This window comes from Carcharhinus amblyrhynchos, chromosome 7, assembly GCF_965287045.1.
Source record: "Carcharhinus amblyrhynchos chromosome 7, sCarAmb.v2.hapA, whole genome shotgun sequence".
NCBI classification, from domain to species: domain Eukaryota; kingdom Metazoa; phylum Chordata; class Chondrichthyes; order Carcharhiniformes; family Carcharhinidae; genus Carcharhinus; species Carcharhinus amblyrhynchos.
In genome coordinates this window covers 26855890-26871923 of record NC_137330.1, presented here as the reverse complement: position 1 = coordinate 26871923, position 16034 = coordinate 26855890, and the positions used below count along the sequence as shown (strand labels likewise).

At 42.3% G+C, this 16034-nt stretch overlaps 1 protein-coding gene across 2 annotated transcripts in view; it reads left to right on the top strand.

The window, feature by feature from the left end:
* Window positions 1-16034, top strand: part of arhgef10 (Rho guanine nucleotide exchange factor (GEF) 10) — a 284795-nt gene that overhangs the window by 170303 nt on the left and 98458 nt on the right. For both annotated transcript variants that reach the window (XM_080192046.1, XM_080192045.1), the window contains exon 18: window positions 1682-1857. In XM_080192046.1, coding sequence (XP_080048172.1) covers window positions 1682-1857 — 176 coding nt within the window. The remainder of the gene's footprint in view (window positions 1-1681; window positions 1858-16034) is intronic.

The following is a 16034-nucleotide window of genomic DNA, read 5'->3' as shown; positions in this document are numbered from 1 at the left end:
CATAAGGCAAAACAGCCTCCTGATTGAGAGACAGAAGTTCCCATCAGCAGCACTTATTGCTCATTTGGATGTGAAATGGCTGCGGGGCACTGGGAGTCAATGGGTCACGTACCCAGCCAACTTTTCTGATAGAGGGAGCGAGGCCTTACCATCGGAAAACCTCAGGCCTATGAGTTTTTCTGCCATTACAAACTCATTTGCACCTGAATGGACAGATTAGTGGGTGTCTGATGGCCAGGTGGGAGCCAGTTCACTTTATTTTGGTGAGCTGGCTAGCAAATGTTTCAGATTCATACCAAAAGCTCGGGTTTGATTTCTGTGCCAGCTGAAATAGACTTGAGGCCTCCCTCTTTACCCTGCCCTTGTGAGTAGAAGGCCACCGCAAACCACCACTAACAAGAACCACGAAGGAAAACAGCTCAGGATGAAGTCTTTGGTTAGAGCACATATGTTTAAACAAAATGAGTGGTTCGAAACTGAAATTTCAGTCCTCTCATGTATTTGAATGCTGGCTGTCTTGCTGTTTCGACAAGTACTGGTGTAGAGAAGCTTGTGGAGGAGCAAGCCAAATTGGACAGTAACTTCCTGATTGCCTCATTTAATTGCTTATGTGTGGATGCTGGAAATTATTTTCTGAATTGCCCCTTAACAACACTTATCACTGATAATCTCACTGTTAGTCTTGCTGCAAAATCCCGCCCTTGGGATCATCTTTTAATGTTTCTTTTAATATACTCATTCATTGGCATCACTGACGGTGCTGACATTTATTGCCCATCCCTAATTGTACTGATTGTTTCTGGTATATGTTAGGGTATGGGACCTTAACCCCAAGGCATATTATGAAGCCAGACTAGATCATAAAAGTTTTCCTATTTTGGCATAACTGTGAGGGTAGGATGCTTAGCTTCAAGAATAATTCCACTGACAAGTTAGGGATATTTTATCAAAACAAGCTTTATTCAATACATGGTTTAGATGTAATTCTAACGAAATGAAGCATCTAACAAATAAAAAGTTGAACGATAGTTTAAAAAAATGAAAAGAAACAACTCTAATTTCTAACCTATCACTATTTCAATCCCAAATAAGCAACAGTCCTCCTAGACTCAAATGTCACTTTAAATGCAATTAGCAAGCCTAGGCATACTTGCTATAAATTGGTGTAGACAGTCTTAAAGCTGTCAGAGAGACTTTGTGGAGAGAGAGAGACAGCACCTTGTAGATTTCTGTCTTTAAACAATCCCAGCCATTAACTGAACAGAAAGCTATTTTTCTATCCCTGTGGTATGTACCTCGCTCCTCCCATTATCACATTAGCACATGACCCTATATACCTAAACCTGCCTTCCATTCCATTCGCCAAAAAAAACTTGGGGAAATCTTTTATGAACAAGTCTATTAGCCCTCTCCTAAATAAACACTACCAGCCTAAAATGAGGCAGTATCCTGCTTTCCCAGCATCTGAGCTGTATTCCTACCAAAAATACCGACATTCGTTAGAAAAACTGAACTGTAAACATTCTACAGAAATACAAAATATAATAGCACAGTATCATCACTCACAGTAAAACTTCTATACTTGCGATATGTGATTTCCAGTATCACCAGTTTTGTTTCTGTTTTACCAAGATGTTAGTTTTACTTGGTATTGTATTTAAATGCCTGCATTTTATTTCAGTGTCCAGCATGACAGCAGCGGAATAATGCCCTCTGGACTGAGGTACTTGCTTAAGTGGAGTGTGCCGTTAAAACAGATTGAGGTGGTAGAATTTGGGAACAGCGAGGACCTGGGAGAGAAAAACAGATTTACCCCACCACATTCTGGAGAAAAGATCCTAATTAATGCAAAGCCAAGTAAGTGTATTTTCCAATTTTGATAGTTCAGACATGCAGCTGGTAATCCTTTGACCTGTGCTTTCTCCTGAGTAATAGGGGATTTTACAATGTTAACAACGAGAATTTCCAAAGCACAGTCTGTGGCTGACCTCATCCTAGGAGCCTGGATCTATTTGTACTTTTGTTTCTTCTTCCCTTGTTTGTTCGGTTTGAATGTGGGTTGTGCCTCCAGTTTTGTAAAGGTAGTTTTTTTGTACTGTCGTACTATTTCTGGAGGTGGCCAGTTAGCTCAGTTGGCTAGCATGTGGTTAAAGATTGCGGGTTCAATTCCCATTCTGGCTGAGATAGACTTGGGACCTAATCACTGCCCTGCCTCAGAGAGTGGAAGGCATTAGCAAGCCATCACTAACAAAAGCTGCCAAGAAAGAGCCTCACAATGAAGCATCAGCAATCAGCCAAGAACCTGCTTCTGGCTAAAACATACATGAAATATTATATTGCTGATGAATGAAGTCACAAAAATATGACTACCATGGTAGACTCCATGCAAAGGTAGCCCCTAGACTCACCATAAAGGAGTGAGTTTGAAAGCCTGCATTTTCCATCTGCATTGCAATTTTTTTCAATTGTACATTGATATATACAATATTTAAGTTAATAAATCAGAAACATGTAGCGACTCCTTAAGATCACTTCACATGCACCCAGCACATGTTTTCATCTTTCAACTCCTCCCGGTAAGATTATTTGAGTATTGGTCCTGTGGGTTATACTTCAGGCTCCCCACATCCTTTTTGGCTTCCGTTCCTGAAAAAAAAAACAGTATTTCTGTGCACTGCTTATAATACAAGTTTAGTTAGGTTTAAAAACACTGCTCCAACTCTCTGGGGTCAATTTCCATTTTGCTGGCATTTTAAAGGTTTTATTTCAACCCCTAAATTTATTTTATACGCTGAATGAATGGACGTATATTTATATTTGCTGCATGTGGTTGAATGACTGAAAAGAATGTTTAAAAGCACACATTATTAATAAAACTTCATCTCTTGAAGTGTAACTGAACACAGAAAATCACACCTTCATTATTTTTACTTAAAATGAATGGTGCATGTACCTGGTGACATCAGTGAAAGCTTTATCGGCTGATGTAAATGAATGCATTGGAACATTCAGGTTATTGATATTGTTGTTTACATGTTGTTAGGAACATTGTAGTTTAATTTAATGGATTAGCACTGCTATTTTCTCGGTGGAAAAAAGTAGAACTGAGGCATTGGCTTTATGCAGTCTTAGGGATGTGCAAGAAGCTGACTTGACCCCTTTGTGGGCCATGATTCAAGTATATGTGGTGGACATCTGGATCTTATGGATTTCAGACCTTTGAGATCTCCAGAATTCCAGGCAGAGATGTTGACATTGGTTCAAATTTTTGCAGACTATTTACTAAATAAGGTTTTATTCTCATAGGAAATGTTTCCTGCTCTATATACCATTAAACAAGAAATTAATACCAGTTTATAATTCCTGTAAATGTAGTAAAACATGCTGTTTGGCTTTATTACATATGTAAGTAATTAATTAATGGGAAGAATATGTTTTTAATATCACAGGTCTGAAAATTGTCCATTTATCACTGATAGCCAACATCTGCATATGCGCATATGTTATATGCAATTTTTGAACATAATGGTTTGATTTATTTTCCAGTCTTACGGACAGGAGACAGGCAAACTGTATTTCTTGCCTCTGACCAACTGTCTGTAAACAGAAGGTGTTTTGAAACATTTTTGAAGTATGCAGTGATGTGATTTCCCATGCCCTCAGTTTGTGTGATCCAATTTACTAATAACTCACAGCAAACCCATGCCATGATTAACTCAGAAGGTTTATTTATTTAATATTCAAAATCTAGAGGCAGGAGTGTTTACAACTTCTCATTCCACTACACGCTAAAAGATGAAGGGATGAGGGAAGAGAGAAAAAGAAAAGAAAAAAGAATTTTAGAACTAGTAAAACTACAGAAATGGAAATTAGTTTATTTGATTCCCAAAGTCTGAGAAGTCAAAATCCAAAGGGTGTTTCCCTCTTGGCAGAGTTTAGTCCGAATGAGTCTAGGATTGGAGACAACCACAAAAAAAGTCATTCAAATGACTGACGCTGCAACACAATGGGCTTTCTGTGCTTAGACCGCTTGGCAAGAGTTGATCGGGGACTTTTAAAAATAAAACAGACTTTGAGGAGTTGAGAGACGGTAATCAGCTGCTTTCTCAGCCATCTGTTGTAGTCCTTTTTGGTTGGTAAAACAAAGGCCAAACACTTGGGTCAAACGACCTGGTCACTTAATGGTTAATGGCAGCTTCACAATCTGTTTCTTTGCTTTAGGCTCAAATTCCATTGTTCTCTCTTGAAATGGACCTGGACGGTTCCAGGAGTGAGATGAGTCTGTTAACTGCTCTGCAGGCAAAACACATTTTGATCTCTTTCTTTTGTGATAGTTCAGGTTGGGGAGTGAGTTTGTTTGCATTTCCTCTGATTTTGTTGATCGCAAGTAGTCTGTACAATGAGCTGAGAGATTCCACAGGCTGAGAGTGGAATCATTTTGTTCGTGTAACTCCTGTGGAAGCTTCCAGAACAAAAGGGCCAATCTTGTGGTCATGTGAGCTGCAGCAGCCATCTTTTTGGGTCATCAAAAAGTCAATTTTTAAAAAGAAATGACAAAAGAAATAGAGTTTTGGATTTCTTTTCATGTCATATGGACCCAATATTATAAATTTGTTAAGCCTAAGCTTAAGTTTATTTCTTAGTGTCACAAGTAGGCTTACACTCACACTGCAATGAAGTTGCTGTAAACATCCACTAGTTGCCACACACTGGCGCCTGTTCAGGTACATTGAGGGAGAATTTAGCATCTTTTGAACTGTGGGAGGAAACCCACGCAGACACGGAGAGAATGTGCAGACTCTGTACAGACAGTGACCCAAATCAGGATTGAACCCAGGTCTGTGGCGCTGTGAGGCAGCAGTGCTAACCACTGTGCCACAATGCCTCTTACTGATTATGACCAGTCTGGATTTGTTTGGTTCTGTAAAAACAATTAGTGTGAACAATCTTTTGACCAAATTTCGAGTGTGAGTGACACATTTTCTTTTAGTTCACAAATTAGTATCAGTCATTCTCTTCAGCTTTGTGCCCTGAAATATATCAGTAAAACTTGAAATCAGAGCTCAGATGAAGTTAAATATATCTACATCACTGGGCATACTAATGTAGTATATCTGTGCCTAGCTCGTGCGGGACTGTAGAATGTATCTATACAATGAGGAAACAGGAACAATGATAAGTCAGCACCTAAAAATAACCACAACTGAGGAGAAACTATCAAAATCAAAACTGTCATTTTTTCATGCATATAAATATGAATGGTAATTATTCCTATCATTTTTATTTCAGGAAAATAATGCAAATTAGGATGAGTAAAGATAATTAAGAAAGGTTTTGAAGTTACCAACTAGACACCCAAAGCTAGATTAATTGAAACCATTTCCTGTATAACTAGTTTATCTCCCAGCAAGAGCATTGGTCTTCGTTGTGTTTAGGTAAAACCAGTTTGTACTGCACAAACTACTGATATCTCTGAACTGGCTCCAGATATGTGAACTCCTCCTTCCTACACTATCCATCTAGCCATTGCTAGGATACCAGATCAGAAATCCCAAAGTGTATTATGAAGATAGACTACACCCCAACAATTTGCTATCTTGATATTAATGTGAGGATATGATGTTTCATTCCAGGCATGATTCTACTGACACACTAGGGAGTTTTTATCAAAACAAATTTTATTTAACAACAATTTATAACAAATGCATTAGCATAACAATAATTGAACAATATTTAAATATGACAAGATACAATTCTTAACTGATAACATATCACTAAGTTCCAATTCAAGCAATATTCCTCTTATAGATTTACATCTCTTTAAATTTTGTTGGCAAAGCACAGACATTCTTGCTTATCTCAGGTTAACAATCCTAGAGCTTTCAGAGGGACACCTGTTTCTTCTAGCAGTCCAAACAGCAGCTGCCTGTATTTTAAAAATGAAACCTAAACTGTGTTTTGTTTTTCCTGCAGGCTTAAGTACATGACTATGTCCATGCCAATCAATCTAACCAAAGCTCTAATCTGAAAACTCCAAGGAAGACCCAAGTAAATGTAAATGCATTAGCTCAGCTTCAAACAAATAATCCAGGTCTAAAATGAATATTTATTGTGTGCTCCCAGCTACTAATTTAAAGGTTTAGCTAGACAAATCAGTTCCGTGCAAAACAGATTTGAATTCTAAACATACCCCTTACAAGAAACATAATATAAATATTTGTTAAAAGCACAGTATCATCATACTATGCAGGAAATTACCTGATGTTGGTTTTCCTATGCTGAAAATTCTGTGCTTCCTGTAGCATATAAACCATACTAAGATATGTACCCCCACTCAATCGGTACTTTTACATGTGCTATCTTTTAATTTATCGTTTTGTCCATCTCTACCTACTTCAGTAGAATGTTTCTTTCCCCTTTTCTTTTTCTTGGCATGGAGTGAGTTTGGATTATATGTGGGTCCTGACCCTTTGTAGGCAACCAGCGGCAATGCTTCAACAACCACCTTGTCGGCGCCCAGTTAAGAGACCGCCGCTGGGCCAACTGGGCTGGCTGTCCATGTTGTCAGCCTAACCAGAGAGCCTACAACCTTGTCAACACCACCATCAGAATTGGTCACTGCCAAGGCTGAAAGAGGGTGCCTTTGAGGCAGCTTCAAAGGGGAGGGGAGAGATTTGTTTCTGTGCTGGGCGCATGCTTCAGCGACCAAAGGGATAATTTTTTCTGTGGCGACATCAGGGCTGCCAGGGAAACCATTGCATTGAAAGGGCCCTCCTTGGATCATGGGACCTCTGGAAACCAAGGCCCCGTTCCCCTTCCCCTTCCCCTTCCCCCGCCATAGTTTTCACAATAAGTCTGCTGTACAAGGAGTCTACTGAACATGCTTTATGTATTAGTGAATCTTTGACATTGCTGATGCTGAGTTATTCAACATTTAGTGTTCTGTTGAGGCCCTTGATTTATGAGATTGAATTTCTGAATATAAAATTACATCCAGTCTGAAAGTTGCTCAGAGTGATAAAAGGAAATCCATTATTGTAAGGATGTCATTATCTCACAGACAAATAGATAAATCTGTAACCATTTTTCCTCTTGGGTGAAAAAATTGTTAAAAGAAATGTAGCAATTTATGAAGAAGTAAAAATTTAGGACTGATTTATAAATTGTTCTTGTTGTAACTTGCCTGCTAATGATACTTTTTTTGGCTGATGTAATATTGTCACTGTTGAATATCTTCAACACAGAAAAAGTATTTTGCAGGAAAACCCACCCTTTGATTTCACAATTTTGTAATGGTGTTTATCTGCACTGGTAGTCTTGGTTTCATAGAATTTCGGATTTCACAATCAAAACACGAGTTATTTGGCTAATGAGGATGATTGAACAGCTCGCCAGAATTTGTAAATTGGGCCCTGTTTTACCATTTTGATTCTAAGTGCGAGGTGGACTGAAAACTGGGATTGTTTCAGATCCGACTTTTAGACCCGCTGTGAAGCGCCCCCATAAGCTCTCTGCCTGAAAAGATATCAGCAATTCTGAATTGTGCTGCACAAGCCTGTGGGTGGGGCTTAATGCACCTGAAATCCTGCAGCTCCGATCGGCACCTCCAACGCCGCGTGCACAGAAAAGAAAACGATAGAATGCTGCTCCCCTGTCACATCGCTCCGAGCTGGATAAAGCCTCCCCCTGGCTCCCACAGACATTGCCCCACTCCCACACTACTGACCTCTTATCTCCCCATCCGTGGGCCCTTCCAACTTATCCCCTCAACCAATCTCAAGAAGAGTGGCAGTGGACCCACCCTTCCCCATCACTGATCACAGGCAGAGTGGCAGCAGACACCCCCTTCCTGCTCACTGATCACAGCCAGAGTGACAGCGGGGACCACGCCACCCCCCCACCCCACCCCACCCCCACCCCCCCAGCGTCCCGCTCACTGATGTCAAGTAGAATGACAGCAGACACCGCCCTTCCTGCTCACTGATCACAGCCAGAGTGACAGCGGGGATCACATACCCCCACACCACACCCCCCCGCACCCCCCCCCCGCACCCCCGCACCTCCCCACACCCCACACCCCCCACACCCCACCCCCACCCCCCCCGCACCCCCCCACACCCCACCACACCCCCCCCACACCCCCCCACACACCCCCCCACACACCCCCCCACACACCCCCCCACACCCCACCACACACCCCCAACCCCCCCACACCCCCCACCCCCCCCCACACCCCACCCCACCCCACACCCCACCCCACACCCCACCCCACCCACACCCCACCCCACCCACACCCCACCCCACACCCCACCCCACCCCACACCCCCCCCCCCACCCCCACCCCCCAGCGTCCCGCTCACTGATGTCAAGTAGAATGACAGCAGACACCGCCCTTCCTGCTCACTGAATCAAGCAGAGAGGCAGCGGATCCCCCTTCCCCCTTACTGATCACAGGCAGAGTGGCAGTGGACCCCTCCTGCCTGATCACAGGCAGAGTGACAACAGACACCCCACCAACCTTCCTGCTCACTGATCTCAAGCAGACTGGCAGCGGACCACCACCCCCCCCCTTCCCGCTCACTGATCTCAAGCAGAGTGGCTGTGGACCCTCCTTCCCCCTCACTAATCACAGGCAGAGTGGCAGCGGACGCACCCTTTCCCCCTCTGATCTCAATCAGAGATCCATTGGATCCACCTTCTCCCAATCACCACCACTGCGGCACCCCCCCCCCCCCCCCCGCCACACACACATACCCCCCCCCAATCTCAAGCAGAGAGCCATTGGACGCTCAGCACTTACCTCCTCACTAAGTGGAGCGTCTGAATCAGATTTTTGTACAGCATGTCTATTTTGCGCCGAATCTGGGTGGGCGAATGTAATGATAAAGGGGGAGGTGCCAGTAAGGTTATGCGTGTGTCCCATTAAGTCAATTTAAATGCATGCATATACATTTAAATAGCCGTCGTGCCTGTTTCAGGAGCAGTCCTGATCGCGACCATTTTCGGGTCTTGGAAAGGGGGAACCAGTGCAGAGGCGGGCACGGATCGCGCTACTCGCCTCATGCCCGACTTTACCAAGTTTTCACGCCTGGAAACAGGTGCAAATTGATGGTGAAAACAATTAAGAAATGGACTCGACAGAGTAACCTTGCAAAATAGTGAAGGCATCTACTTTAATAGTTCATTGAAAACTGATATAAACCTGCTGTTCCTTTATGATGGGCCACATATTTGTGCAAGGGCAGTATTTTCTTCTGATAACTGATATGAATAGACTTTTGTTTATTTTTGAGGCTTTTTTTCCAAGCCAAACTCTGACCCATAGCTTTAGATTAAGTGGAAATGGCATCACTGCATTGCTGCCATTTTTCACCAAAAATTTTGTATCCTGACATAAAAACTACAGACACATTATTCATTTGAAAAATGCCCGAGTGAGTACAAACAAAAGCTGTTCACAGAGAGCGGGAGGTCTTTGTTTCAGAGTTTTCAATATTGGCTGTTTCATTCACCTCTTATTTCAAGGATTTTTTTTAAATGTGGAAGGTTCTTCACAAATTCCTGCTAATATTATCCATATATTTTCAAAGGTAAAACAGATATATGCCTACAAGGGCCATGTGAGCTGCAGGAGTATTTCTTTGGATGAATATGGCAAGGTTAACATAAGGCTGTTCTTTATTATTATATTGTAAGGGTGTTCTGCTATCCCAGGCCTCAGGGCACTGAAGGTGAGTGAGGGAGAGGTTGTTATTTCTTTTACTATCCAGTTCAGGCTTGTCCAACCCATTCCCTTGGGCACCACATTTGCATGTTTTTCTGAAACGATGAGTAAACTTCAGAAAGATAAACTTCGACACAACAATAAACTGAATTTCAAAAGAAGTTCAGGTTTTAAGGAAATAAACTATTTCTGAGCAGAGGTAAAGAGAAGTCACAGCAATAAAATGACTGTGAGAAGGTCAGTGTTTGTGGGTGTGTGAGTGGGTCTGTGTGTATGGGTGCTGTATGGTGGTGAGAGTGAGTGAGAAACCTGAAACTTTGCATAAGGCAGACATGCACTTATCCCCACATATTCACTTGGTCAGTTTCGCAATTCTAGGCGCGCACACACACACACATACACACACACACACACACACACACACACACAAGTCAGTCTGGCACTAACACAGTCAGTCACTCACACACACACACACACACACACACACACACTCCCACCAACACACACTCTCCCAAACCCACAGTCTGCCACACCCACACATTTTCTCACACACACACCACAGCTCCCTGAGACCTGGCCTTTTGCAGGTCCACCGAAACTTTACCCTTTATGGGACTGATGAAACTTTGCCCTCCACGGACCTACCAAAACATTGCCCTCCACAGATCGCCAAACCTGGCATCCAAGCCTTCAGCCCCACCATGTCTTTGCTTCCCTTGAACTCCCATTCGCCTGACAAAGGAGCAGCAAGTGCTCCGAAAGCTAGTGGCTTTTGCTTCCAAATAAACCTGTTGGACTTTAACCTGGTGTTGTGAAACTTGTTACTTAGCTTCCCTTGGCCAGAAAGACCACAGCACATTCTCCAGTGCCAGTTACATTGCTCCTCCAATCAGGGACTCTTTCTCTCCCTCATTTGCTGCTAATAGGTTGACGAGTGGGCCTACTGGAAACTAATGCAGGAGAGAGACAGGCTGCCAATGGATATAGAGTCTTTCATTGAGACATGCTTCTTTGACAGGGATTTTGGAAACACAAGCCTGATCTAGTCAACAAATATCAGAAGAATGCAACTGTTCTTTAACCTATGATGGGTTAAGCATGTGGTTAATTGCCCTCGTGGGGGAGTGTTACAAAGGTGAGGGGGGTCTTACCTCTTGGTTAGAAAGCCTGCAAGAGAAGGCCTCTTGAAATACCAGCCAATCAGGCAACTGACTGACCACTGATGGGCTTTCCACTGGATCAAGACCCTGAGGGGTGGGAAGACTCACCTGCCGAGAACTGCCAGCCATTTAGATGCAGGAGGTTCCTTTCCTTGGGAATGCCAAGGAAGCTGGGGAGCTGGTGGCTGTTGCCAATGTGACACCTGATGGATGCCCAAGATCCAACAGCTAGGGTTAAGCAATGGTGAGAGGGGTTTTGAAGGACAAGGGTTATGGAGAAGGTGTGTTTTGGGGATTGGCAGCAAGACAGGAAAGTGACTCTCAACAGCAACACCGCCCCCCGCAACCGCTTTCCTGATACTGGGTCCTTCGATCAAGCAGTGAATGCTTTTGAACAGGGCAATTTCCTCTCTCCCCAGCAAACCACAAGCAACTCCACAAGTCTGCACGTTGTGCACTCTGCATGGTGACAGACCCATCCTGGGTTAACACCAGTGCTGTAAGGAAATTGCTTTGAATTGGTCATTAATTACCCACTTCAATTGGCAGCTAGGCAGGAAGGCAGCTCATGAGTCTTCCCACCACAGGCTTAAAAGTGCTGGAGAGGAAGGATTCCACTCCTCCCGATTGGATGCCACCTGCCTTCAAACTCAACACAAGGGTGAGCATAAAATAACACTAACCAAAAGACTTTTTGATATGATTAGGGAGGTGAGAAATTATGTTGGTAGCTGAGAACTCATGCTCAGCACACACCTTCAGCAAGAGGAGACTATTGCTGTTAAATCAATCAACCCAGTTTCTTTCTGATGACACATTCTCACGCCTGGTGATCTGCATTAACACTTGTCAACTTGAAGCTACAGAGCTGTTGTTATCCCAGCTGAGATCAACAAGGCTGCACTCATGCCTGGTCAAAAAGTTCAGTGAACTCTTTCAGTCTTTGTGCGAGTAAGAATCATACCACAGGAATACAAATATACCTCTGTTGTCCACTTAAACATGATGTGAAGATGCTGGCGTTGGACTGGGGTAAACACAGTAAGAAGTCTCACAACACCAGGTTAAAGTCCAACAGGTTTATTTGGTAGCAAAAGCCACAAGCTTTCGGAGCGCCTTCATCAGGTGAGTGGGAGTTCTGCTCACAAACAGGGCATATAAAGACACAAACTCAATTTACAAAATAATAGTTGGAATGCGAGTCATTTCAGGTAATCAAGTCTCAAAGGTACAGACAATGTGAGTGGAGAGAGGGTTAAGCACAGGTTAAAGAGATGTCATTCCTGTCTGGAGACAATACACATCTCTTTAACCTGTGCCTAACGCTGTCTCCACTCACATTGTCTGGACCTTTGAGACTTGATTATCTGTAAAGACTTGCATTCCAACCATTATTTTGTAAATTAAGTTGTGTCTTTATAAGCCCTGTTTGTGAACAGAACTCCCACTCACCTGACAAAGGAGCAGTGCTCCGAAAGCGAGTGGCTTTTGCGACCAAATAAACCTGTTAGACTTCAAGCTGGTGTTGTGAGACTTCTTACTGTGTCCACTGAAACAAGCAGAAAGGAATTTGCCAATCTTGTGACAATCATAGAGGAATCTCACTCCACTGCATCACTGTCAAAATATCGCCAGAATCCTAATAAACAGCATGACCAGGATTTAAAGCCCATAGAATGGAATTTTCTGGCCACGCTCACCATATCAGTGGAAAATCCAACCCAAGGTCAACGGTCCTTTATGTGCTCCCCCACACGCTCCAATTGCCATGGCAAGTGGGATGGGAAAATTCCACATAGGGAGTCCAGTGCAGTTTCAGAAAAGAAACCACTGATTTGGTGTTTGCAGTGTAACCACTCCAGGAGACATGTCAAGAACTGAGCAATGACCCATGCACCATGTTTGTTGATCTGACCAAATCCTTTGGTGCAGTCAATCTTGAGGACCTTTGGAAGATCATGGAGAAATTCAGCTGCTCTGAGAAATGCATCATCGGTTCACCGGTTCCATGACGGCATCTTAGCAAATGTCCTGGATGATGGCAAGTCCTTCAACCCATTCCCAGTCTCCAATAGAGACAAATAGGACTTCATTTTAGCACCAGTCCTCAGAATTATTTTTCTTGCCATGTTCTCCGATATCTTCCATGATACTGATCCTGGTAGCAATATCAAATATTGCAAGAACAGGAGGCTGCTCATTCTAAGATGACTCCAACCAAGACCAAGCTTCTTAATTCTCTGTTTGCCAATGACTGCTCTTGCTGTGGTTTAGGAGATGGCCATACATTGTAGCATGACTTCGTCTTCATTGTGTACATAAGGGAAAGAGTAATATCATATCAGCATGCTCCAGGAAGGCTGATTCTCAAGGTTCAAGTCCATGATGAAAAACTATTAGCACTGGAGAAGTTCTCTTAGCTCAGCAGCATGCTCTTGAGATGTCAATATTGACAATGAGATTCATGCAGGAATTGCCAAATGCAAATCTAGCCTTCAGCAGACATCAAACATCATTCTGAAAGTGAAGAGGAGTAAGTCTGCCTAACAAACTGAACATCTACAGAACAATAGTCTTGCCCACTCTTCTCGAAGCATGCAAGACTTAGAATGTGTACCAGCCTCATGCCAAGAAGCTTAACTGCTTTCACTTGACTTGCCTTCAGAGTCAAGTTAAAATGAAGGCCAAAATGCCAATCATAGAGGTGAATACCTGAGTTAGCGTGCAAAGCATCCACACCCATGTTGAGACAGTCACAGCTGAGTTGGGCTGATCATGTCGCCAGCATGACTGACACTCACCTGTCAAAGTGAATCTTCTATAGAGAGTTGAGTTTGGAGTGTGCTCTCGTGTTGGTCAAAATATTCAGTACAAGGACATCAAGGCAAAAAACACATCCAGGAAAACACATGCAACAGCTGTAGGGACCATAATTTCCTGTTACTGCACTACATCCATACATTCCTTCAGAAATAGCTGCCAGCTTCTCTCCATTGTCCCTACCATTGTCGTCTTTCCCTCACATTTTGATGTCCACTTCTTTCAGAGATGTTGACTTTGAGGAGTGAAGGTAGATGGTTGTCTTGTGTCTCTGTCTCTGCTGCTTAATAGAGTGGTGAGCAGGCCTGAGAGTCCCACCTGAGTCTGCAGACTCACTGCCCAGCCAGAAAAGACAGTTTTCCATCATGTAATGTTACTTCTGTTATGTTTTCTCTCTCAAATATTCTCAATCTAAGACTTATTTCTGTTAGCTTTGATGTACTGCAAAAACTATCTTTAATCCCTTTTTTTGGCCTGTGACTACCCTAATGCTTGTAAATAGATCAGAGAAACTTGATTCATTACTGAATTTAGGTTCCGCTCCACGTGCAAATGCTTTGTGACGAAGCACAGATTTAGACTGCCAGACTGCTAAATGAGCAGAGCTGAAAACTGCTGCGTGGGAGGGTGATTCTGAGCATTGTCGCACCTCCTTAGATGACAATTGTAATCTCAGCTGTTTCTTCAAGATTGTTCTGAAAAAATGTTTGTGACACATGTAATAATCATGTAAAATATAAAGGCAGTTGCAAAAAAAAGCACATGATGCCTAATGGGTGCATGATTTACAGTGATCCTCAAACCTTGAATCCTGACTGCAGTGAGTATGTGGGGACCAATCTGTAACAATTCATAAAAAACATTTGTGAGCCGTTTATTTTGAAAGATCATGTTGACCACAAACAAAGAGGATGTTGTTCTGATTTTAATTTGGAGAAAATTACAAAATGTACAATTAGTTGTTTGCATTTCCAAAGTGCTCTCGGGTGACTTTTAGCTTGTGCTACATGAAACGAAAACGGATTATCTCAGATACTTGACATTTCCTTTTTTTCATTAATTTGTCACTAATTCTAAGTGACGCTAAAGAAAAGTTATATTTATTTTCAAACTAAGTAGTAGTGAGCAAAACTTTCAGTTGTTTGGAACATTATTAAACTTGTTTAATGAGCACTTGCAAAGAAATATTTGCTGTTGTGTATTCAGTAACTGTATGTTATGATGATCTTTGATTTAGGAACATACTGTTAGATTATCCAGATATAATTTATATGGTGTTCTAAACTCCAGCTGTAAATTACTGGAATTTGATTTTTGGATGTAATTATGAGAGAATACAAAATTAGTATAGCATATAATTACAATCAAAAAATTGTACTGAGTACTTTGAGGATGTGGTTTCTCATAGGATCCCTACATGCAAAAGGAGGCCATTCGACCCATTGAATCTGCACCAACCACAACCCCGCCCAGGCCCTATTTCTGTAACCCCTCAAGTTTACCCTGTTAATCCCCCTGCCATTAGGCTTAATTTACCATGGCCAATCCATCTAACCTGCATGTTTTTGGACTGTGAGCAGAAACCAGAGCACCCAGAGGAAACCCACGCAGACATGAGGAAAATGTGCAAACTCCACACAGACAGAATGACCCGAGGCTGGAACTGAACCCAGATCCCTGGTGCTGTGAGGCAGCAGTGCTAAACACTGTGCCACCATGCTGCCCCATTTATTTGTGACAGACTTAGGAGGTGTTAGAAATGTGCAAGACAATCTTTTTACAGAAAGTGCAGAGAAAAAAATGTAGAGATTACTGACCATTGTACAAATTGAAATGGAAAGGGGATGGTAGCCAAAGTTATGAAAGCAATTTATTTTTGAATATTAATTTTGGTTCAACAAATTTATCATATCTGTAGTAACATAGTATGTAAATCACCTTTAACAAAGAGACATTTGGATCTAACATTGCTTTTTTACAAAAAAACAAGATTGTTGCATTATTAAATCTTGATTTGTTGCTTATTTTTGTTTGGGACAAATGCCACTTCCTGACATGGTGTGGTTCATTTAAACTATTTCAGAACTAATTACATTAAACATTTTGGTTTCCAAAGCAATATTATTGTTTTTTTTAATTTACTCATGGAAAATATTTCACTTTGAAATGTTATTTCTGGATCTGTTGCACACGCCCATCTATTTTGCACTTTGTCCCTTGCAAACTTTTGCCAGTACCAAGAAAACGGGGAAGGGCTGCAGGTGAACGGAGTTGCCACTAATGCAAATCAGCAGATTCACTCTGCATTTTCCTGAATTTATCACTGAATA